Consider the following 25,612-nt stretch of genomic DNA (forward strand, 5'->3'; position numbering starts at 1 on the left):
TAAAATCTCCACACACAATTATTGGGTGACAGTCCATTGTTTCAGACTTTCAGACTTACCAGGTTTTGCATGAATGGTGTCAAACTGGAAGTCTGTACACAACCGCAATGAGCGCAGGGAACTAAGAACTCAACCTGAACCTGACAATGATTCCTCACACAGCAACTCCACCACCACTTCTGCTGGCCATGTGAGGAAAGTTTGTGTAGGACACATGTCTGTTGCATCTGAACATGGTGTAGCTGTCCAAATGAAGACTGTCTGCAACAAAGGAGCCTTGGAGGTGAGACTCTGTGAGACACAAAACATCTGCTGAACACACTTCATGATGACTGTTGATGTCACTGATGTGAGATGGCAAACCCTCTGTATTGTGATGGAAGAGTGTCAGGTCTGCTGGCTGTTTCTCTGACCTGAAGAAGAGGCATCATTTCCTCAATGCTGACTTGTCTCATGGTTTGGAGCGCTGCAGTTACCTCTGGATTGGCATAAATCTCATAAATTGGTGTAATTGTCATTCAAGTCCTGTAAATACAGTCCACTGAGAGACGTCACCCTGCTGAGAGCAACATAAGCCATAGCTGGTTCAAAAATGTTCTTCATTGAAGCTACAGCTTTCTGTGTTGTCTGCACAATTGGTTTTGTGAATTGTGCAGGCAAATGCTAGCTTTACAGGAAACTGTCTGCGTACTGCCCCTTTAAACTTCAGAGTCTTCTCTGCTGTGCAAATCAGATGTTGCATTAGCACTGTGGTTGTTTCTTACAGACTGCCGGTTGTCCATTCTGAACCCCAGTTTAATTACATGTCCATCATTTTCAGATCTCACCACCTTTATCAAAAGCACCGTTGACCAAACCGTTTAGTGTGTCCAGGTTTCTGGTCAGCATCAGTAGAGCTCCTTCAGCAACATTCAGGGTGTCGGGTGTCACTTCGCCCACCTGTAAATGGTTTGTCTATGTTCAATTCGGCCTGTACGTTTATCCTTCTGGAAATCATCTGCATTGATGATTATAATGTTTGAAGCTTCTTGAGGGTCTCTGTGTTATGGAATTCAATTGGTGGCATAAATGTGTAAGACCTTGATTGGACATTCTTCTGGTACAGTCACAGCCTGTGACAATAAATCACTGTCACACAGAAATCTGCCTTTTCCTTGACTCTGATCCTGTTCAACATCTCTGCAAAGGCCACATCATCTTTCTGACGCATGATCTCGGTTAGAGTGAAAATGTTCCTGCCTGCCTGTCAATCTGTTCTGGATCATAAACACAGAGAGGTTTAGACTGTTGCACTGGTGGCAGCTGGTAAAAATCTCCAACGGCTAAAACTGACACTCCACCAAAAGGTCTCTGAGTGCCTTTGATTTTTTTCAGTCTTGCATCCACAAAAGCAAAAAGGGGTTTTGAAACCATCCAAATATCATCGATAACAATAATTTCTGCATTCATAAGCTCCAATCTGACTTCATCCAGTTCACCCAGACTCCTGGGTAGTTTGAGTAGGGAATGTAGAGCCATTGATTGAAAAAGCTGCTGCCCCAGTAAATGAACTCAGTAAAATGGATTTGATATGTCTGCTTCTTCTGCAGTCTGCTCAGAATCTTTGATGCTTCAAAGATCGCGGCGGTAAGAGACATTTCGAGCAGAGGCTCCAGCTATCCATTTAATCCAATAATAACCCAGTCACGGCTAAACATGACGCCGTGAAGTACAATCTAATTGGAGAACCGAGCACCCTCTCCCCGGACGTGTTTTTCTCCCTAATTTAAGGTTTTCTTTTAATGACATCGTTGACAATTTTCAACAAAAACACATCAAAATGTCACTGATAATTCAACAATAAAATTGCTTCTTGTTTTTGCCATCACACATTTTCTGAGGTCATTCAGGATCAGAAATTGTGCAGATTTAACGTACACAATGCTTTGTTAGGTTTATTATTTTCATTTCACACATAAAACACGTTTATAGATTCATTCACCACTCCCTCAGTTTTGGATGCGCTCGGCTCCAACCAATCAGACCAATTTATGCTAACAGCGCACTAATCCCATAACTGCACACTACCCATAATCCTCAACCGCCGTTGCTATGCAAATGAAGAAAACCAGCAGCTATGCGCTACTATTCCTATTATTCCTTTATTTATTCTAAAATAATAGCCAGTCATAATTATTATCATAATACGAAAGTAAACTGGCCCAGTGTTTAATGATGTAAAAGCCTTGACTTGAAGTATGCACTCTGTTTGAGTTTGAGACATCTCTTTCCATCCAGTAGGAAACTGCACAGGAAATGTCATGGCTTCCAAATGAGGAGTTCTGAAAAAACTAACAGGATTGTTTCTTTCTGCTGGAGCCACACAATATGTGTTGTCACTGAAACAGAGAATCTCCTCTGAAATGTCTACAGGCTGCAGACAACTTTCTAGAGCCTCCATTGTTCAAATCACTTTCTGGAGCCTCTGGATTCTGTTCCTCTGGTTGTTCAGACCATAGAGAAAAGAATTACAGTAATCCAGACAAGATGTGACAAGAGCATTGACAAGTATGGCGGTACTGTGTGGTGTGAGTGAGGGACGAAGACGGTTAATATTACAGAGATGTAAGTAGGAAGACCGAGTGATATTATTTATATATCTAACTTCCCTTTTTCTCATTTATCTATCAAAACTCACCCCTTACGCGTATTCCACTAACTCTTATTTACAGCAAGAATTATTGTTATATTTACATGGCATGGCAGACCATGGGGATAAGGAAGGTAAGCATTGGTAAGCCATGGTAAGCATTGTCAGGCAAACTACTGAGTACCGTTGCTGCTAGTGATGTGCGAATCATGAACGAGTTGTTCAATACTCGAGAATCACTTTACTGACTCGTGAATCATGATTCACAAGCCCAACTGACTCATTTCTGTTGCTGTTAGCAAACTAATTTATTTAGTAGAAATATATCTAGCTTATAATTAAAATTGTGTGGAAAAAAACAACAGCCAGTTTCTTAACAAAAACATTTCTGCTCTGAACTCGAAAAAAAAAACCCTGAGTAGAAGCTCACATCAAGACAATAGCTCCTCAGTTCACAGTAGCATCGCTCAGCTAACTTGCAAACAGCACATTTGACTCACTCACCCCCTCTCTCCTGGCTCACAGCTTCTTCTTCTTCTTCTTGGTTGGCAACCAATGTTAAGGAGCATTACCGCCCCCTGGCTCACGGCTCAGTGGACATTTAGATGAGAAAATATATATTTGACACATTTGAGGAAAATACTAATAAAATAAAAAGTAATTAAATAAAATAAAAGTTCCCTTTTGAAATCTTAATTTTTTTGCTCTATTTAAAAATAGCTATTTTTCGTTTTCAATCACTCATCTTAGCAGTAGGATTTACATGAAACTGGAATAGCTTTATGCATACTTTTTTCCACACTGACTTTCAGGCTTCTTTAAATTCAGCCATTTGTAGGTAGATACATTTTCATCATACAATGTGCATCCTTCTGTTCCTAACTCATTACCTAGTCCATATCATTATAGATATCCAGCATGAATTTTTAGAGACCGCATGTTCCTTTATTTTCTGCATTTGCACAAGCTTTTTTTGACAGGAAATCTTCAATCCATATAAAAGCCCAGTGATATGAAAAAGAGAGGGACGTCTGATAGGAGCTTTAAAAATAATAATAATAATAATAATAATAATAATAACAATAATAATAATAATATTAAAAGAAAGAGAATAAATCACTGACAAGTGTTAGAGCTTCGTTTTATTTCCAGCAGTGTATGTGTCATTAGGTTTCCTGTTTTTGATCATCCAGAAACAAACATGGTTTAACAACGTTCAAGTGGTGCCTTTTGTTCAGAATATTTTGTAAAAAATGGTGTATATATATATATATATATATATATATATATATATATATATATATATATAAAACAATGACATGTGATGAAGGTGAAAAGCTCTGCTGGTTTCATCTGTTTCTATAGTCCCAAAACACTAGTTATTACAGTTACACATTATTCACATTTCTAAAAAAAAATTCTATGCTTAATAAACACTGGAAAACTTTTTACAAATATCTAATAAATTATACTGAAAAAGAATCTAAAGAAATTCTGCAAACATGATTTATGACAAAACAGTGACATCTTCTGGCCATGTTTATGACAGCAGGACAGGCAGTGTTATTTCTATTCATGTTTAACTGTGAAAAACTGAAGAAAAGTTTTTATTTCAGTCAAATTTAATGCTGTATTTTTTGTATCTTAACAAAATTTGGTCTTTTGGGCACTCAGTCCTATTTCCTGGGAATGAACTTATGTGAATCCTTTAGATAAACGGCAGCCAATTTCAATACAGTGGGTAACAGGAACTAAATGGGCTCTTTGTAGACTGCATCAGAACACAAAGCAGAAGAAATGGGGTCTAACATTATTTGATGTAATTAATGACAGTCACAGTTCTTCACTGCAGTACAATGAATATTTCAAAGGCAGTTCCTGTTGCATTATCTGGTTGGATTGTAGGTAATCTGATTACCAACCACCAGGTCACATGTAAACTACATTTCAGTGTGTTGCACTCCTCTGTCAGACATGGCAGTTATAATATTACTGTTTTATTACATCACTAACATACATAAATTTAAAAACAACACATCATTGTGCCGCTGGCTTACATGCGCCCCACAGCAGACCTGATCTGCTCCAGCTGTCAGAACAGACTCTACTACAGTCAGTTACTCTGGTTTTCTCTTTAATAAAATGCAGATCTGGAGCAAATAAAACATCTGTTGGGGTTAACTATGTCTGAAACAGGAGGTCTGAAAGATATAGGCAGTAAAACCAGTGAAATGTCCCACTTCTCCAGATTTGATCACTTCTTTAGAGTCTGAACAGACAGAGATAAGATCAGGTCCATGTTAAAAAATATCCAGAACTGGAGACCAATTGCCAGTGTAAACCCAGTTTGTGGTGTTCATGGCAATTGTTATGTCTGGTTACTCTGACACTTTGACCCGAAAAGTGACGCGACCCAGAAATTTGTCTCGCTCATCATCATTGCGGAGGTTAGAACCCTCAACTTTACACTCCACCGTCTGCTCGATGTTATAGTCTTCTTTTGTGAACAATAACTTGACTGCAACAAGCGGTTGCACGTAGTCAGGCTGTAAACGGAGAGAGAGGTTGTTAGCTGTAGCTCATAGCCATCTTCTTGGCATAACCTCATCTAACTGGAGTCTTCTGCAGCCTTTGCCAGCAATTTTATTGAAGTTATCCAACTAAAAATATGGCTGTTGTGTAGTTAATTGTACTGGCAGACCAATCCAAGAAGTCTGAGCTCCAGTTTTCCTGAGTGGTGAACTGTATGGGAGAGAATTATTCAGCTAAATAATACCTTCAACTTACAAACCCAGTCTTGAAAACTGGCCAAAAGGATAACTTCAATCTTCGGCATAAAGCTGGAAAACTGAACATGAATAACACTATGCATGCCTGCCACCTCTGCTGAGAAAGCCATGTACTTAGTAAATCAGAACTCAAAGAAAGTTTGGGAGGGTTAGGTTGCAGACAGCCTACAAAGACTTCATCATCTACTGCATAAATTAAGGACCAGACCAAATTGTGTTATTTGCTACTTGCTCCCAAACCATAAGATAAGATAACCCATAACTTTCTGAATGAATTTCTTTAATTACTTCTTCCAAACCATCAACATGTTTTTTAGACTGCACAAAGAAGTCCTACCATTAGTTAATCCTTCAATCTTAAATATGATCATTCCATCTCTATTAATGGGCTACATACTACAGGCCTAAAAGCTGCCAGTAATCTATCACTTCACCCAGCTCACCAACCTTTATATTATCTCAAAAATTCTTGACAGAGTATTTGTGAAACAGCTAACTTTGATAGAGTATTTGTGAAACAGCTAACTGATCAGAAACCCTTTCTTTTAGTTTCTATCACGGTTCAGAACTGTCAGTACAGAAACAGTATAGTCACTGTTACAAATGATGTTTTTGCCTCTGGCAGTGGAGTCAACTGTGTGCTTGTCCTGCTAGAGTGCAGTGCAGCATTCGATACAATTTACCATAGTATTTTACATTCTTACAACAATTAGAGCATGCTTTAGGTATGAAACCAACTGTGCTGCAGTGGTTTGTTAATTCATATCTATTGGCCTTTCTTCATTGGCTCCCTATTAAATCCAGAATTGAATTTAAACTCCTTCTCATATGCTCAGTCGTGAATAATTAAGCCTGATTTCATCTTAAAGACTTCACAGTAGCTCATCACCCAAATACAGTACTTTGCTATCACTCTGGGAACCACAAGTACAATGGGAGCCAGAGCCTTCAGGTTTCAGACCCCTCTGTGTCTGCTGCCATAGGCCTAGGCTGCTAGGGGCTTCCCATGATGTATCATTTCTTCACTCACTGTGTTTTTATATACCACTCTGCATTTAATCATTGGTGATTATTAAGTTATGGCATTTGTTATGTCTTCCTCCCACCAACCCCAACCAGTTGCGGCAGATGGCTGCCCAGTTCAATCTCCCTTCAACCGGCCAGTCCCTGTCACCAAGCTGAAATTCCCAGTCTTATCCATCTCCCCCATCATTCCAATAGCCTGGTCATTTATGTTGATCTAGAGATCAATTGCAGTCATTCTAACAGAATGATTGCATTTACCCCTCTTACCCCTCTGCAGCCTCCTCCTTGTAAGCTTGCAGCTCTTGCAGCAAGACACTAAAAAATAATTAATTTTCTCATGAAATGCATTTTAACTCTGTGACTTTCATGTAAGGTTCTGGTTTCTTTATTTGGTAAGGAATGTTTACTTCCTGCCCTTTATGGGCTCACCTTTGCTTGCATATGGTGGACCGTTAGAGTTCAGGCTTTTTCACTGCAAATTGGAATTCCTCATGCCTCTTATAGGCATTTCTTCTGAGAACTGACAAATCAATTTGTATAACTGTGTATGGACTTTCTTGGCATTTCAGGCTTTTGCAATGTTGCTAATCCTCAAATGTTTCCTACTCCTTTAGGCCATGGTAAGATTGGTTCTCTTTTCTTTGAGGGTCCTGCTTTAATTCTGTATACAATAAATTGTGTTCAGTTTAATTAAATTCAGTTTTATCAATATAGCGCCAAATCACAACAACAGTCGCCTCAAGGTGCTTTATATTGTACAGTAGATCAGTACAATAATACATAGAGAGAAAAACCCAACAATCATATGACCCCCTATGAGCAGCACTTTGGCGACAGCGGAAGGAAAAACTCCCTTTTAACAGGAAGAAACCTCCGGCAGAACCAGGCTCAGGGAGGGGCGGGGCCATCTGCTGTGATTGGTTGGGGTGAGAGAAGGAAGACAGGATAAAGACATGCTGTGGAAGAAAGACAGAGATTAACAAAATTAAATGCAGAGTGATGTATAAACACAAGGTTACTGAAGAAGACAAACTCGATGCATCATGGGAATCCTGAGCAGCTGAGACCTATGGCAGCATCAGTTCCTACAAATGATCTCTCCTTATGGTTGTTGTAATTTGGTGCTATACAAATAAAATTAAAGGTAAATATTTAAATAAAGCTTAGCAACCTGTATCAAATACTATTCTTGTATTCATTCCTTGTATGTTAAGTAAACTTTGACGCTTCAAAAATACAAGTATTGTCAAAGTGAGAGGAAAACCGTTAACATTAAAGTTGCTCTGACATTTTCCTGCATAAATAGAAAAGTAGAAATAAATCAGATTTTTTTTTGCTACATAAAAATACTTCTGAATAAGTACTCAGCATGCAATATTTACTCACGTGAGACTTCTTCCCGTAGTATGGAAAAAACATCTTATCCAGACGACCCTCAGACGGAAAGTACTGCATCTGCAAGGAAGTGGCTCTCTACGAGAGAGTGAGGCACATATACACTTCTTCAATTTAATAGTTCGAAAAAGTAATTTCATTTACTACCTAAACTTTCTAATTTGCACTTCTAAAAATGTGGTGAATTCTCCTTTTACGTCTCTCCTCTGCTTCACAGGTGCACCATGGGATATTTGCATGTTGTGGGTTACCTTGGCAGTGCAGTTGATGTAGGGATCTCCTTCTGGTTTCAGGCCGATTACCTGCAGACAGGTTTTTAATTAACATTCACGCAAGTCATTTTTGGCTTTTTTAAAATCAACAAGTGCTTCACTGACCCGGTTCAGCTTGATTATGATGCAGGGTTTCCCCTCCTTGAACCCAAAGCTGGGGTCAGGCAAACCAGAACACTGACGCAGTGTACTTCGTTTAAACTGACAAACCTTCTTTACCGGCTCATTGTCCTGCGTAGTGTATTCGCCCACCATACACAAGTCATTACGCTCCTGAATACTGTCATTATAACCTGAAGAGGAAGAAAGACAAAATGAGGCTTGTATGTCTGAGCAGGGGCATAGTTGACACTACCGTATTAGACAACACACAGTAAAGTCAATCAACTCTAGATCAGGGGTGGGCAATTCCAGGCGTCTCACCCTGGGTCAACACACCTGAATCAAATGATGAGTTCATTCCCTGGAGAGCCATAAGACATGTTGAGGAGGTCATTTAGCCATTTAAATCAGCTGTGTTGGATCAAGGACACATCTAAAACCTGCAGGACACCAGCCCTCCAGGCCTGGAGTTCCCCACCCCTGCTCTAGCTCTGATCCTAGAAACCCATCCATCCATCCATTTTCTTCCGCTAATCTGGGGCCAGGTCGCGGGGGCAGCAGCCCAAGCAGAGAAGCCCAGACCTCCCTCTCCCCAGCCACCTCCTCCAGCTTATCCGGGGGAACACAAAAGCATTTCCAGGCTAGCCGAAAGATATGATCTCTCCAGCCTGTCCTGGGTCTGCCCCGGGGCCTCCTCCCGGTGGGACATGCACGGAAAACCTCGCTCAGGAGGCACCAGGGGGATGTCAGATGCCCGAAACACCTCAACTGGCTCCTTTCAATGTGGAGCAGCAGCGGCTCTACTCTGAGCCCCTCCCAGATGGCTGAACTTTCACCCTATCTCTAAGGGAGAGGCCAGCTGTCCTTCGGAGGAAGCTCATTTCCGCCGCTTGTATTCACGATAGTGATGTTCGATTCGTGAACGAATTGTTCAATACTCGAGAATCACTTTACTGACTCGTGAATCATGATTCACAAGCCCAACTGACTCATCCCTGTTGCTGTTAGCAAACTAATTCCATTAGTAGAAATATATCTAGCTTATAATTAAAATTGTGGGTGTGTGTGGGGGGGGGGACAACAGACAGTTTCTTAACAAAAGCATTTCTGCTCTGAACTGGAAGAAAAAACCCTGAGTAGAAGCTCACATCAAGAAAATAGCTCCTCGGTTCACAGTAGCATCGCTCTGCTAACATGCTAACAGCACATTTGAGCTACTCACCCCCTCCCTCCTGTGCTGAATCGTAAGCATAAGCGAATCACTCAGGACTCACTAACCCCCTCCCTTCCTGTGCTGAATCATAGAGCGAACAAATCACTCACTCACTCACTCACTCACCCCCTCCCTCCTGGCTCACAACTTCTTCTTCTTTTTGGTTGGCAACCAATGTTAAGGCGCATTACCGCCCCTGGCTCACAGCTCAGTGGATATTTAGATGAGAAAATATATATTTGACACATTTAAGGAAAATACTAATAAAATACAAATAAATGAAATAAATGTTTATTAAGCAATTTTGTTAGGAAATTGCTTAATTTTAGAAATTTTTTTGCTCTATAAAAGTTTTTTTTTTAGAATCATTCATCTTAGCAGTAGGACATGAAAAGAGAAACAAATCAAGTTTGATTGAAAATGTACATTTTTTGCACTCTCTGGTCAACTGACTCAGTGAATCAAATGACTCAAAAAATCCAATTCACTTTGGTGAGTGACTCATTAAAACTCGATTCAGTAAAAAGAATCAAATTTACCATCACTAATTTGCGATCTCATTCTTTCGTTCACTACCCACAGCCCTTGACCACAGGTGAGGGTAGGGATGTAGATCGACCGGTAAATTGAGAGCTCCACTTTTACACTTAGCTCTCTCTTCACCACAACAGACCGGTACAGTGTCCGCATCACTGCAGCTGCTGCACCAATCCATCTGTCGATCTCCCGCTCCCTTCTTCCCTCACTCATGAACAAGACCCCGAGATACTTGAACTCCTCCACTTGGGGCAGGGTCTCGTCCCTGATCTGGAGTGGGCACTCTACTCTTTTCTGGCCTACAAACCATTTCACTTTATCAATATTTCTTTGATTTATCGGTCAGCCTTCTGCCAGTGTAGCTCAGGACTCTTACATGAGCTTCTTCATCCGTCCTGTTGGAATTCTTTTGTCTTTGAACATGTTTCATACAGTTTTGAATCACTGCAAGCACATGTAATTCAGACAGCCACAGAGCTTTATCAATCCATGATACTGCCTGCACTGTGTTTCACAGATGGATGGCATGTTGGCTGTGAGCATGCAGTTATCGAACCTCAAATGTGCTGCAGTGTTTATGTGAAAAGCAATGTTTCTTCTGTGGTTTACATACATTAACACAACTTTTCAGAGTTGTTTGATGCTGTCTGCTGGACAGACATCTGCTGCTAAGAAAAGCAGCAGATGATCTGATCTTCTTGCGCTGTATATGGTTTCTCAGTTTTTACCAGAGTCTGTGCTCAGTTCAGGTAAAATTATTATAGTACTGTTAGGCTTAATTGGCTCCCGTCAAAATGTACATCATCATACTCAAATCCTTACTCTGACATATGCGACTGGAACTAAACACCTAAATGAAGAGCCAGAGCTCAGAGTACATCATGAGTGTACTCACTGATCCATCTCACCAGGATCTACAGCAGAGGTGGAGCCAGACACTTGATATACCCGGGGCTGAGCCACCTGCTCTTGTTCCATCTCTGTTCTGTCCTCATCCTCCTCTCTCTCTCCCTCTCTGCTCCTCTCTCTCTCTCCCTCTCTGTTCCCTCTCTCTCCCTCTCTCTCTCTCTCCCTCTCTCTCCCTCTCTGCTCCTCTCTCTCTCTGTTCCTCTCTCTCCCTCTCTCTCTCTCTCTGCTCCTCTCTTTTCCTCTCTCTCCCTCTCTGCTCCTCTCTCTCTCTCTCTGTTCCTCTCTCTCTCTCTGCCCCTCTCTCTCCCTCTCTCTCTCTCTCCCTCTCTCTCTCTCTCTCTGTTCCTCTCTCTCTCCCCCTCTCTGTTCCTCTCTCTCCCTCTCTGCTCCTCTCTCTCTCCCTCTCTGCTCCTCTCTGCCCCTCTCTGTTCCTCTCTCTCTCTCTCTGTTTCTCTCTCTCTCTCTGTTCCTCTCTCTGTCCCCCTCTCTGTTCCTCTCTCTCCCCCTCTCTGTTCCTCTCTCTCCCTCTCTGCTCCTCTCTCTCTCTGTTCCTCTCTCTGCTCCTCGCTCTCTCTCTGTTCCTCTCTCTCTCTCTGCCCCTCTCTCTCTATGCCCCTCTCTCTCCCTCTCTCTGCTCCTCTCTCTCTCTGTTCCTCTCTCCCCTCTCTGTTCCTCTCTCCCTCTCTCTGCTCCTCTCTCTCTCTGTTCCTCTCTCTCCCTCTCTGTTCCTCTCTCCCTCGCTCTGCTCCTCTCTCTCTCTGTTCCTCTCTCTCTCTCTCTCTGTTCCTCTCTCTCCTCTCTCTCCCTCTCTCTGTTCCTCTCTCCCCCTCTCTGTTCCTCTCTCTCCCTCTCTTTTCCTCTCTCTCCCTCTCTGCTCCTCTCTCTCTGTTCCTCTCTCTCTCTGTTTCTCTCTCTCCCCCTCTGTTCCTCTCTCTCCCTCTCTGCTCCTCTCTCCCTCTCTGTTCCTCTCTTTTCCTCTCTCTCCCTCTCTGTTCCTGTCTCTGTTCCTTTCTCCCCCTCTGTTCCTCTCTCGCCCTCTCTGCTCCTCTCTCCATTCCTCTCTCCCTCTCTCTGTTCCTCTCTCCCTCTCTCTGTTCCGCTCTCTCTCCCTCTCTGTTCCTCTCTCTCTCTCTCTGTTCCTCTCTCTCCCTCTCTTCTCCTCTCTCCCTCTCTCTCTGCTCCTCTCCCTCTCTCTCTGTTCCTCTCTCTCCCTCTCTGTTCCTCTCTCTCTCTCTCTGTTCCTCTCTCTCCCTCTCTTCTCCTCTCTCCCTCTCTCTGCTCCTCTCCCTCTCTCTCTCTGTTCCTCTCTCTCCCTCTCTGTTCCTCTCTCTCCCTCTCTGTTCCTCCCTCTCTGTTCCTCTCTCTCTCTCTGTTCCTCTCTCCCTCTCTCTGTTCCTCTCTCCCTCTCTCTGTTCCTCTCTCTCTCTCTGTTCCTCTCTCTCTCTCTGTTCCTCTCTCCCTCTCTCTGTTCCTCTCTCTCTCTCTCTCTGTTCCTCTCTCCCTCTCTCTGCTCCTCTCTCCCTCTCTCTGCTCCTCTCCCTCTCTCTCTCTGTTCCTCTCTCTCCCTCTCTGTTCCTCTCTCTCCCTCTCTGTTCCTCCCTCTCTGTTCCTCTCTCTCTCTGTTCCTCTGTTCCCCCTCTCTCTCTCTCCCTCTCTCTCTCTCCCTCTCTGTCTCTCTCTCTCTCTGTTCCTCTCTCTCTCTCTCTGTTCCTCTGTTCCCCCTCTCTCTCTCTCTCTCTCTGTTCCTCTCTCTTTCTCTCTCTCCCTCTCTCTCCCTCTCTCTGTTCCTCTCTCCCTCTCTCTCCCTCTCTCTGCTCCTCTCTCTCTCTGTTCCTCTCTCCCCCTCTCTGCTCCTCTCTCCCCCTCTCTGTTCCTCTCTCCCTCTCTCTGCTCCTCTCTCTCTCTGTTCCTCTCTTTCCCTCTCTGTTCCTCTCTCCCTCTCTCTGCTCCTCTCTCTCTGTTCCTCTCTCCCTCTCTCTGCTCCTCTCTCCCTCTTTCTGTTCCTCTCTCCCCCTCTCTGTTCCTCTCTCTCCCTCTCTGTTCCTCTCTCCCTCTCTCTGCTCCTCTCTCTCTCTGTTCCTCTCTCTCCCTTTTGTTTTTCTTGTGACATTACCAATACGTTTGATGTGTCACATGGCCCTCTTCCTATTGTATCCAAGATGGCCGACTTCTAAATGGCCACCATGGTCACCACCCATCTTGAGGAGTTTGCCCCCTCACATATACTAATGTGCCACAAACAGGACTTTAATATCACCAATAGGGATGGGTATCGTTTAGGTTTTATCCGATACCAGTACCAAACTGGTACTTTTGAAACAGTGCCGGTGCTCGAACTGGTGCTTAAAGAATGAAGAACACAAACTTTGTCCAAAAACCTCTCATGTTTAGCTGTTGTTTTTTTTTAAAAGATAACAATGTTAGCCTTTTCGGCAGCTATAGGGGATTTATGGCATCACTGGGGATTTCTGGCATCACTGGAAGCAGTGCTTAATCAATGGGGGGAAAAAACACCAACTCTGTCCATGTTTAACAGTTTCCCACTTTTTCTTTGGTCATTTTAGCCTTTATGGCCAGGGTGAAGAGAGTATCTGCCATCAAACAAGAAGACAGCCGCATGTAACTACGACGGTGTTTGCTAGTTCACCTTATGTGCATTAATGTAATAACGTGGTTAGCCTACTCAACGTAAATTACACAGGAACAACATTAAGCTACTGACCCAGAGAAGAAAGGCTGCTGCTGCATCATCATCCGTCATCATTTCTGCTACACTGGCAGGGCTAGGGGCCAGCACTCTCCTCTTTAGGTTCTTGGGGGATGTTGCTAACTCCGGGTCCGATAACAGGCACCACACCCGCAGTAGATGTGCTCGGTGTGAGGTCTCGCAGCAAGCTATCAAATATGGTGCATTTCTCGGCTTTTAAAAAAAACGCTATGCGTTGCCAGGTGTTTCATCAGATTCGAGGTGTTACCTCCTTTGCACAGTATCACCTTAAAGCACTTGTTGCAGGCTGCTGAGTTTGCATCTTTTGTTGTAATGTACAGCCAGACTTTGACCGCTTCGCCTTGGGCATTTTTAATCTGTAGCTCTGCTCTAAAAGAACGTACGTACTTGGGCCCGCCTACTACGCTTGCAAAGGTAAAATGATTGGCTGGAATCCAAAGTGTATGACATCTCAGGGAAAAAAAGCACCAAAATAAAAAACCGAAATGTGCGCTGCTTTTCGGTCTGGTTACTACCGTTTATGTCAAAACCGGTACCCATCCCTAATCACCAACCATTCCCATGTTATTATCGTGTATCCATATAAATGGCCCACCCTGTACATTCGAACTGTGAGCTATTCCTTGGTGTGTTCAATAAAGACTTTTTTTTAAAGCCGTATGATAATAGTTCAGTTGGAGCTAGAAAACCCAGAAAAAGATTAGATCAAGTTTTGACAATTCCAGAAATCCCGGAAATGAGTTTGGAGACTCTGTGTGGCAGTTTACATGTTGTACTCACTTTGCAGGAGGTTGTGCAACTGTTGGATGTAATGTTTGTAGTTTTCTGGGTCACTGCGGTTGAAAGTAATTTCAACTGCATGAGGACGAATCACCAAACCTGCAACAAAATCAAAGTCATTACTGAAATTTTAAAAAATGACCATACGTTAGGATGAGTGGCAGTAGGGTGAAACAGGAAATGAAAGCACCTGGACTGGCCACTCGATCCTGATGTCGGGGCACATTTTCGTCAAGCGTCTGCAACATCACCCACATGGTGAGAGAAAACATTCCCCCCAGGAAACCATAAAAGATGAGGTAGAAGAGGAGGATGAGACCTACAGAGAACATTCAAATGTTACTTTGTTTCACTGTTGTGGTTAAATAGACAGCAAGAGAATAGCCATTGTTGACTATCAAAAATACTATGGAAACCAGTACCCACACTTAAAGAGTGATTATAGAAAAGAACGCCTTTATTGTCACTGTACGGTTGTACAGTGAGATACAGATCATCTCATACTCAGTGCAAATGGGGGGGGGGGGGGGGGGGCAGTTCTGCTGCTCTATATACACATATGGACATTATTAACAAAAACAATGAAAAAATAATAAAATAAAATGTACAAATTTACAATCAGGTGTAAAAGACAGAAAAGAAAAAAGTAAATATATAAATAAACTGGGTTTTGTATATACAGTTACCAGTGATTGCACATAGAATTTAGTATTACACAATGGTGATTTATGGAGGGAACTGGAAAAATGTGGGGGTGGGGCTGTGCTATCGGTGCATGTGTTAGTTCAGGGTGGTTATGGCCTTTGGAAAGAAACTGTTCTTGAGTCTGTGGGTCTTTCTGCTGATGCACCTGTAGCGCCTCCCTGAGGGAAGCAGGCTGAACATGTTGAAACCAGGGTGGGAGCTGTCCTTGATCATGTTTGCTGCTCTGCTGAGGCAGCGGGAGGAATAAATGTCCATCAGGGCGGGGAGAGGGCAGCTGATGAGCTTCTGTGCTGCCTTAACTACATTCTGAAGCCTCACTCTACCCGCCTTAGTGCAGCTGCCGTACCATACCGTGATGCAGTAAGTTAGCAGGCTCTCAATGGATGAGCGGTAGAACATCAGACGCCCGCTGAGATGTTCTCTCTCCAGGAGATGAGAGCAGAGATGAGGACACCAAAGAACTGGAAGGTGTGGACTCTCTCTACACGCTCCCCATTGATGTAAAGTGGGGCTAAGTCAGTGCTGTGCCTCATGAAGCCGACAATGACCTCTTTGGTTTTCTTAGTGTTCAGTGCCAGATTGTTTTCTGAACACCAGGCTGCCAACTTCAGGACTTCCTCTCTGTAGGCTGCCCCGTCTCCCTTTGAGATGAGGCAGCCTATCGTGGTGTCATCAGCAGACTTGATGATGAGATTGTTGTTGTGGGTCGAGCTGCAGTCGTGGGTGTAGAGAGAATACAGGAGGGGGCTCAGCACACAGCCCTGTGGGGAGCCAGTGCTCAGTGTGCGAGTGGAGGAGAGATGAGGGCGGAGTCTTACAGTCTGGGGCCGGTTTGTGAGAAAGTCCTTTATCCAGGCACATGTGAGAGGAGGGAGGCCAAGAGTGACCAGTTTGGTGATGAGGATGTCTGGGATGATTGTTTTACTGGGACATGCATGTTCTAGGTGACTCAGCACAGAGTGGAGGGCGATGGCGTCTTCTGTGGATCTGTTTGCACGGTATGCAAACTGGTGGGGGTCGAATTCCGGGGGAAGGTAGTCCTTGATGTGCTGAAGGACTAGTTCCTCAAAGCATTTCATGATTACCGGCGTGAGGGCCACAGGGCGGTAATTGTTCAGGCTGGTGATGGGAGACGTCTTCGGCACTGGGATGTTTGTTTCTGATTTTAGACAGGATGGGATGGCTGCCTGATCCAGTGAGAGGTTGAAGATTCTGGTGAAGATGAGGGTGAGCTGGTGGGCACATGCTCTTAGCACCTTGCCAGGTACTCCATCTGGACCGGCACCCTTCCTGGGGTTCACTGCTAGGAGCACATGTCTGACATCGTGCTCCGTTACAGTGAGTGGAGCGGTGCAGGAACCAGGTGAGGATGAGGATGGGAGCAGGGCTGAAGCAGATGAGTGCTGCTGTTGTGGTGTTTCAAAGCTGGTGAAGAATATTTCCTCTGGCAGCTGCACACTCAGTGCACTGTTTTCACAGTGCTGCCTTTGTGGTTTATGTCGTCTTGTATGCCCTACCACACCTCCTGTGTGTTGTTGCTCGACAGCTGGGACTCGATGCTTCTTTTATGGTCTTTAATTCCTCTTTTCAGATCGGCTCGAGGAGTGATTGAACCTGACCGGTTTTTGTTTTGGGAAAACCCGAATGCTTTTGTCCACAGTCACATTTCCAATACAGAACTTGATATAGTCCAGTACTGATCCCGTGAAAGTTTCTAGGTTCTGGGATTGAAATATGTCCCAGTCTGTCTGTGTGAAGCAGTCCTGCAGTTTGGAGAGATCATTTTCAGGCCAGGTTGTAATGGTCTTTGTGGTGGGCTAGGCACTGCATCCGAGGGGGGTGTAGGGTGGGGGGAGCAGGAGGAAGAGGTTTTCGGACTGGCCGAGGTGGGGGGAGGGATGTGGCATGGAAACATTCTTAGCAAAAACACATTTTGTTCATACTACTGTACTATATTAGTACATCTGAGTTATTGTGAACCAAAGAAGTCTATACCAGCTGCATAAAACTGCTTACAGACCCATTTCTACACCTTTATCAGCACCACTTTCTCTGATTCACTTGTAAGTAAAGTTAAATGTGCTTGCACCTCTAGGGCAGGAAAGCAGAAGGGAGTCAGACTGAAGAAACTGAACAGTTGTGCTTGATTATATGATCTATCGCCCACTTAAACTATTATTTCTGTTCAGGAAAACACATAACTGTAATTTGGCATCTTAAAACATGGATAACAACAAAATGACAAAATATATTTTAGCAATAAAATTATCAGCTTGATTAAAGAGCTTGTACATCCTGGTGGACAACAATTACATAACAATTACAGAAACAAAAATCTCGATAATGATCAGTACTTTCACTTTAGGGTAGCTGTGGCATAAGCCCGATACTCCACGGTGCTCTACTAAATCTGGTAAGCGTGTATGTATTCAGGTGTGGAAATATTGATGAATCACTAATTTATGAAACATTCATACACATGGTTTATGCACATACACATTGTAGATGGCAGACAGTTGGTGTCGTAAGCCCTGCCCTCCATTCAAAGATGGTCATAGCTGCTTCTTTCACTCCTCGTTCAAACCATCTGTCTTCCCTGTCCAACATGTGAACATTGTCGAGGTGGCTGTTTGGTGTCTCCAATATAGAGGTCTGAGCTCTCCTCGCTGCACTGCACAGCTACACTACATTGTTTAGTTTGTGTCTGAGTGTGTGGCTGGGCTAGAAGTACACTGGGAAGACACTCCTGGCGCAGAGAACTGAAGAAGCTTCTTGGATGAGAGGTGAAACGTCTTCAAGCAACTTAAAGAAGTCCAGACGCTTTTCTTTCCAAGCTCCTTAGACTACGATGACCTGGATGACTGAGAACCTTCACAGACAAGACGCTCCTGAGTTTCTCTGATAAACCTGATACATGAGGGACGACAATGTTGTTCTGTTTGTCTTTCTTATCCTCCCTAACTGGTGTCTGACCTTCTCTCCTCTGCATCTTTGCTGACTTGATAAAAGCTCAATTATGATAACCGCATGTTTTAGGAGCTTAATTTACATGTGTGGATTCCCTCTTTTTCCCTTCAGGCTTAGAGGGAACATTTTCTGCCCGGAGTTGTTGTAGAGTCCTGATTGCTCCAAGTTTGTGTTCCAGAGGGTGATGGGAGTCACACACAGGGAAAACCTGCAAACTCTTTACTGAAAGAACCTAATGCCACAGGTGCAATGCAGCAATAAAGAAACACAGCTTTTTCATTAAAAAACAAAAAAAACAAACATGCCTTTGTGTAATCTGAAAGAGCTGGACAAGCACAAAGCATCAAACTGGCAATCAGACTTCAGGTGTAGCAGCTATAAGTCTTATAGCCTGATTATTAGGGGTGTGGCAGGGGGATATAACTGTTAGCTGTCTTCTAGGCTTCATTTTAACTCAATTACATTTTATTAATACAGCGCCTAATCACAACAGTCACCTCAAGGCACCTTATACTGTAAGGTAGTAATAGATACAGAAAAACCCAACAGTCATATGACCCTCTATGAGCAAGCACTTTGGTGACAGTGGGAAGGAAAAACTCCCTTTTAACAGGAAGAAACCTCCGGCAAGTGACTGATTGGAGTGCCATGTTTTTTTATACATGAAGAACTTTAATGGCCCTAGAACAGACTACTGAGGAACCTGAAATGTGATCATATTCTGGAGCTTTTCCAGTAAACAGGAACTGCTGACTGGTCAATTAAAATTCTTATTATTCAGTTAAATTTGATATGGTTAAGGAATGAAGAGGGGGTGTTTTGTTTGTTTAATTTGGTTGGTGGGGGGGGGGGGGGTACAGAAACCATACTGGTGTTTGTAAAGAGTTAAATTAGTATGTACATGGGAAAGAAAGAAAAAAAAAAACCTTTTCTAAATAAAAGCTACGTCCAGCTCCTGTATTCACGAGAATACCTGATTTGGCAAATACTTTTCAACAGATGTCTTTCCTGACACAAACTACAGGATCCCTTTTCCAGGATTAAACCAAGATATTTTGTTTGGTGAATGTGTAAGCCAAAAAAATGAGTTACAAAGTAGTACTTTTGTATGCATTAGAGAGGGTTTACAGTAATTAAAGCAGCATGTATTGTTAAGTTCAGTCTGTTATCTGTGTGTTCATTTTTTTCCTGTCAGGCTGTGTTTTATCAGCTTTGTATCATTATCAGCTCAGGCTTTTGCCTAAACATCCAGCATCACTTCGCACTGATGCTGAACAGACTCAGGCCATGTCCACACTAATACATTTTTGTTTGAAAATGCATCGTTTTCTCTCTGTCCACACTGAGATGGCGTTTTCGGTCAAGGAAAACAGCGTTTTGAAAACGCTCTCCAAAGCAGATACATTTGAAAATCCCGCTTTCGTGTTGCAGTGTGGACAGCAAACCCGGAGCCTTTTCGAAAACAATGACACATTTTAGTCATGTGATGCAGTCATGTGACCAATTAAACTAAAATAGCAGAGGGCATTATACAGCAGTTGTTTTGTTTGTTCTCAATTTGACAGCCCTATTAAAGATTAATATCAGTCTGCACATGCTCCAGAGAGCTTTTCTTCAAATTCTTTAATTCTCATTCGCTTTTTCAACTTTGTACTTTTGTGTTACTCACAGCAACAACTCCACCTCATTGTTAGTCCTTTAAAAAAAAAAAAAACCTCTGTGCTTTTCCTCGACGTTTTGCTGCAACGTTTCAAAGAGCCAGTGTTCTGAGAAACCATCCTACTCTGACAAAACGTCCTACCCGCATTATAATTTTGACGGTGACTTGCGACTAAACCTAACCCTAGCCCTAACCATAACCTTAAGAAGTATTCCGGATGGGTGAGAGAAAAAGAAGTTAATTCAGCGTTGGTGCTGTGCGCATGCGCTCCGTCTGCGCAGAAACATTGGGTAGGATGTTTTTTCAGGTAGGATGGATTCCCAGAACACCTGAAAGTTAAAAAAAAACAAAACAAAAGCGGCAGAAAGAAATGAGGCAGGTCGAATCTTCTTACCTTTCACGCATGCACAGGACTGGAATGTAAGCGTTTTCGGCCGCTTCAATGTGGACGCACACCTCTGTGAAAATGGATGAAAACGATAGTGTGGACGCGGAACGTTTTCAAACTAATTTATCCGGGCTAGTGTAGATGTAGCCTAAATCATTTAAAAATCAACCGGTTTTTCTCACTTCCTGTCAGATAAATCCTGCTCCACAGGGACCTTAAAACTAAGGAGCCAAAATGGCTTCCTTCAAACAAGATGAACTTAGGACCAAGGCCCAGGCTCAGATGAAGGAGGATTATTTGGAACAGAGTCATGCTGAGCTGCTCTAGAAAGCCCAAAAATGAGGACATGAAGGTGGAAGTGAGGAGAACAGTTCTGATGAGTTGTGTCTTTGATACTGTTGGCTGTAACCCCAGAGACATTAATTCAGTCACGGTTGCGATGTCATCAACATTACTGAACTTTTTAAACTGGAAGTTAATAAATCCTCAGTTGATCCTATTTACATGTTAAGACTGAAAGCTTTTTAAAACAGTTCTGTTTTTCGTAGTCACGACGGAACGGACAAACTCTTTTATTAAAATCTTTGCTGGGTTAGGATGATGATCCTAAATCTGCCTCTTAGTCTTTTGTAAATAAATGATAAGTAACGATTTTACCTCAGTCATGACTGTAGAAATCTTATAAGCAGTCTTCCCTCTGAGCTTCACTCAAACTCATTAAATCTCATCAACGATTAAAATCAATATGAACACGATGGTTATTAAATGCTGTTAGTGTTGAATGTGTGCATTAGTACACAGTGTGTGCAGGCTGTGGTGTACAGCAGCATAAATACTGCAGTATGTTGTAGTACCGTCACAGAGCTGCAGAGGATTTTACATAATTAAACATGAACTCGGCGCGCCTGAAGGCGCAGAGGGTGAATCTGCTTTATTCTCACATCTTCAGCTGCGTTAATGAAAATCACTCATCCGAGCTCACATATTAGCCCGGCTCGGATCGGCCCGATCCGGCTCGGCCCACAGTGAAGCTGCGCGCATCGTGACAGGCACCCTTAGCACAGCGGGCTTACAGCCGTGCCGGACCGAGCCGGGTAGGGTCAGACCGGGTCAGAACAGACTTCCACTGTCATGAAAAGACCAGGTTCTTTGGCCGCCTCTTACCCCAGCTGCCAGCGGTTCGGCCCAGAAACTCCCCGGTGCGCGGGTTGTAGATGCAATCCTTCCAGGAATCCTGCTTCTCCTCCTCCTTCTTCTCCCTTTTCGCTTCATTCGCCTCTTTCTTGTCCTCCTTCTTTTCCTGTTTCTCCTCCTTTTTCTCTTCTTTCTCCTCCGCCTTCACCTCCTCCTTCGCATTATCCTGGTTCTGATCTTGGTTCGGTTCCTGGGTCTGATCCTGGTTCAGTTCCTGAGTCTGATCCTGGTTTGGTTCCTGGTTCGGTTCCTGGGTCTGGACCTGCGGACTGGACGACATACCGATGCCGGACTAAACTGATCTGGGCTAATCAAGGCTAAACACCAACAGCTGGGATAAACCGATCCGTCGGATCTACGTGAGGAGCCCTGTACGCGCACGCGCAATCACACACACACACAAGCACATAGGGACTGCTGCAGAACGAGACGCATGCGCAGCACAGAGCATGTGTGAGGGCTGAGGGTCTCCAGTGATAAAGACGATGATGATGATGATGAAAATGCACTGTGTTGTGAAAATAGACTGAGACCATCATCCATCCATCCTAAAGTCTATCCCAGCTGTTGTGTGTGTGTGTGGGGGGGGGGGGGGGGCTAATTACAATTAATTCTAATCAGTTAACTCTTACATCCCCAAAGGTTATCACCAATCTAACCATAACCCTACTATCGTGTGATATGGGTTAATATAATGTTAAGTCACCAGTCAGTCTCTGAAGGACGAGGATATTCAGTGTTTTTATTCAGTGTCAGTGTTTATGCCTGATAAGCCCTTTCACTGTAATTTTTGTATAAAACAATAAAAATAAGCCCTGAAAGAAAAAAATAAGCTGCTCAGAAATAAATTCATGTCAAACCAACATTATATAATCATGTGACAATTGCAGTGGCAAGTAATTGGGCAAAATCAGGATGATGTCATGCTGATGTGACACACAGAAAGAAGGAGGAAGCCACCTGAAAAAGAGGAATATGAAGGAAATAAGGAGCCAGGAAATGCAAGAGGATCTATTCTGTTTCTTTTGTTCGGTGCTTTTTTTCATGAACGTGACAGCGACAAACACAGTGGCTCCTGATTTCCTTACAACTGACTCTCTCTGAGGTGATGTTTGCACACTTAAAGTCATGTTTCAGATGTGGAGGAAAACAGACTCAGCAGACACTGAACACTGAATGAAGAGGTTCTGGTTCTAGTAGTGAGAAGGTGGTACATGATATATAAAGACACAAGTTTTATTTGTTTTGGACCTTTGGGTGATGATGGAGGGGTTCATGTAGAACAAAGCAGTCTGAAAAATGGAGCCAAGCCTTAAGTGCTGCCTTTCTGGTTTTTGTTTGTTTGTTTAGTATCTCCTGTTATGGGCTTTTATTCTGTGTTTTATACTATTTTGTGGACACTTCCTGCTCCCAGTGAAAGGTGTCAGTAAATGTGGGAGCTGTGACATCACACAATTGTGATAAAGTATTGTGTGATATCATCTATCTCTCTCTCACACACACACACAAACACACACATTTACACATAAAAACACGCTGCTCTCTCTCTCATCATTCTTCTTCACCCTCCTTACCCCCCACCCCCACCCACCCTTCAGCAATAGGGGGAGGAGCCAGCAGAGTAAGGATGCTGTCAGGTTGCCGTGGTTTCAGCCTCTCGTTTCTTGTGGCGACCATCGTCAGGGATGTGTGTGTGTGAGGGTGAAGGGTGTGTGAGTGTGACTGTGTGTGTGTGTGTGCATTTGAGTGGTGGTTATTGCAACTGTAAGGATATATGAATGAAGAAAGGCGAAGAGGAAGGAAAGGAAGGACGGGGGAGGAAAGTGGCATTGAAGGGTGGATCTGGATTAACGTCGCTGCAGACAAAAAAATCTGTCATTTCCTCTGAGCTGCAGAGATCTGAGAGGACAACAGAAGCCTCATCACTCCATCTTTGTTCCTGCAGAGGGAGGACTGAAGGAGGGAAGGAAGGAGTCGAGGACCAAAAGGGGGAAAGAAAGGAGGACTGAAACAAGGAAAAAATAATAGGAAGCAGGGAAGGAAATAGGATCGAATCAGGGAAGGAGGGAGAGTGGGAGGAAGAGGGAGTCTGAGTCCTTGCTGGTCATCAGGTAAGGCTCCTCATTCAGCTTCAGTGTCATCTTCCTTCATCTCTTCGGTGTTTCTGCTTGTCTCCGAGCTGCTGCTGTTCCCACTGACAGTGTTCAAAATATCCAGTTTCTTCACATCCTTCTCGCCTGTCAGTGAAACCTGACACGGCAGCATTTCACTTCAATATGGCTGCCATGTTGGGGTTATAGTAAGGGGAAACTTCATTTAATTTGCTTTTATTTTGAAGGGGATGTCTGTCAGTCATGACTAAACAGTGTAAAAACAAAGGTGAACACACCTAAGAAGACAAGGTCAAAGTTCAGATTGGAAGTGATTCTGTGTAAAACGTGTGTGTGTGTGTGTGTGTGTGTGTGTGTGTGTGTGTGTGTGTATGTGTGTGGGAAGGTTCATGCCTAAGTCAAAGAGATACAGCCAAAGACATACTTATCATGTTCTTGCCCCTGTTTTCTCCCACTATCAGAGAGTTGCTCATTAAGCAGTTATTCTTGCTGTGGATACATCGCTGTGCTTCACCTGTGATGGACTACTGACCTGTCCAGGTGTATCCCACCTATACTGGAATAGGCACCACCCCACATGTTCCAAAGTAGGCTAAGGAGTTAAGGATAATGCATGGATGAATGGATACATATATGTTAATGGATGGACAGATGGATGGATGGATGGATGGATGGGTGCTTTAGACAGAATTAGTGGATAGAGGCTATAAAATAAAAAAACTGGAATAAACTCAACCTTCAGGGTGGTGTTCCCACATAAATAAATAGGTGGAGCAGCACCGTTATCAACTGAAAACACTCAGTGCTGAACAGTGCCTGTTGTACTGTAGGTAACATGACTTCACTACCATCTGACAGCAGGAAAGTTCCTGTTTTGAGCTTCCTGCTGTGAGGAGTATGGTATTCCTGTTTCCTCCAACAAACACATGCTGGTTACGTTAACCTGTGAGCCAGAAGGAGTGTGTAGTGGGTCAGAATCTGTAATGAAGCTGTATGTGTTAATGTGGGTGGTGCTGTAAAGGACTGAGTAGTCAGTAAACCTCTCAGGAGGCTGCTACAACTCAGAGTGTGAAGCAGCTCCACCTTGACAGATCCTAAACGGGAGACCCTGAGTAGCAAATCTGAATCTTTCCCCTCATCCTCTCCTCGTGTCTCCTCTCTCACCCGCTTACAGGATGCATTACATCATTCTCCTGTGAGAGATGCTGCTGTTGCTAGGTTACTGCCAGCTGACTCCCTGTTCCATTTTTAGATGGATGCTGAGAAACAGAGAGGTGGGGGAGGGGATCAATATGGCGAGATGAATTCAAAGCAGTACTTTATTTAAAAGTCAGAGAAACAAACATGAAGCCTTCATGATAAAGATGAATAAAAGTGAGCCACGTTCCTCATATTCAGATGATTACTTTAATAAATTCATCCAATACAATACAATACAAATTTATTTATATAGCTCATTTAAAACCAACGGTATACCAAAGTGCTTCACAATAAAACAGCAGGTTAAAACATGAATAATATTGTCACGGCTGGGGACCTAAGGACACCGGAAGACACACGGAAATGACACGGAGAAAGCAGGGCAGGGAAACGCTGATTAACACTGAGTTACACAGAGTAATGCAGACGACGCAACGAGGAACACAGGCAGAGACACACCATAAATACACACAAGGTAATGAGGGAATGACACACAGGAGGGGGGCACAGCTGAACCTAATTAGACACAACGAGACACAAACCTTCAAAGTAAAACAGGAAACACAGACTGTTTTACAACACAAACTCGGGGACACGAACAGAGCACAGAGGGAAGACACAGGTAGGGCTGATAAACACTGAAGCACTAAACACAAGAACCAAACCTAAGAACTAATACAAAATCAGAATTAACACAAAACACAAGGTGATACCAAAAGGAAACACAAAACGCTGGGTCAAAATGACCCAGGATCATGACAAATATAAGACCATTAACAAAGTACTGAATATGCTAACAGGTCAATGGCACTAATTACACAAGAATAAAAGTGAATATCAAATCAAACTTGCTAAAACAGACAGGTTTTAAGTAAAAGAACAAAATAATTACATTTCAAAGATGATATAAAACCTTGGCTGGTTGAAATGAAATGTAGCTTTATTAATCCCAGTGTGTTGCCGCTTACCCACACAACCTACCCACATGGTCAACGTCACTAATATAA

At 43.3% G+C, this 25,612-nt stretch overlaps 2 protein-coding genes across 6 annotated transcripts in view; one reads left to right on the forward strand and one right to left on the reverse strand.

Annotated features, from left to right (window-relative positions):
- Positions 1-3,753: 3,753 nt before the first annotated feature.
- LOC146502799 (sodium/potassium-transporting ATPase subunit beta-3-like) lies at positions 3,754-21,705 on the reverse strand. Its single transcript, XM_085184671.1, has 7 exons — positions 21,265-21,705; positions 14,571-14,699; positions 14,381-14,479; positions 8,217-8,404; positions 8,091-8,141; positions 7,831-7,917; positions 3,754-5,175 (listed from the first exon to the last, which is right to left on the reverse strand). Exons 1-7 carry the CDS (start codon positions 21,572-21,574, stop codon positions 5,008-5,010), a joined length of 1,032 nt encoding a protein of 343 aa, XP_085040797.1. The 5' UTR covers positions 21,575-21,705; the 3' UTR covers positions 3,754-5,007.
- A 1,193-nt stretch (positions 21,706-22,898) lies between these two features.
- Positions 22,899-25,612, forward strand: part of nyap2a (neuronal tyrosine-phosphorylated phosphoinositide-3-kinase adaptor 2a) — a 39,525-nt gene continuing 36,811 nt past the window's right edge. For 3 of the 5 annotated variants that reach the window (XM_085184668.1, XM_085184665.1, XM_085184669.1), the window contains exon 1: positions 22,899-23,405. The gene's annotated coding sequence lies outside the window, so the exon portion shown is untranslated. Of the gene's footprint in view, positions 25,228-25,612 lie in introns of all 5 variants that reach the window. The other 2 variants (XM_085184667.1, XM_085184670.1) reach the window with 2 other exon arrangements.

The sequence above is a fragment of the Neolamprologus multifasciatus genome, chromosome 14 (assembly GCF_963576455.1).
Source record: "Neolamprologus multifasciatus chromosome 14, fNeoMul1.2, whole genome shotgun sequence".
In the NCBI taxonomy this organism is placed as follows: Eukaryota; Metazoa; Chordata; class Actinopteri; order Cichliformes; family Cichlidae; genus Neolamprologus; species Neolamprologus multifasciatus.

Bases quoted from the DNA above. Each gene is read 5' to 3' on its own strand.
- LOC146502799 (XM_085184671.1), bottom strand. From the start codon at position 21,574: ATGTCGTCCAGTCCGCAGGTCCAGACCCAGGAACCGAACCAGGAACCA. The intron at 14,700-21,264 runs GTAAGAGGCGGC...TGTTCTCTGTAG, and splicing joins CCGAACCGCTGGCAGCTGGG to GTCTCATCCTCCTCTTCTAC. The intron at 8,142-8,216 runs GTCAGTGAAGCA...ACCTGTCTGCAG, and splicing joins TCATAATCAAGCTGAACCGG to GTAATCGGCCTGAAACCAGA.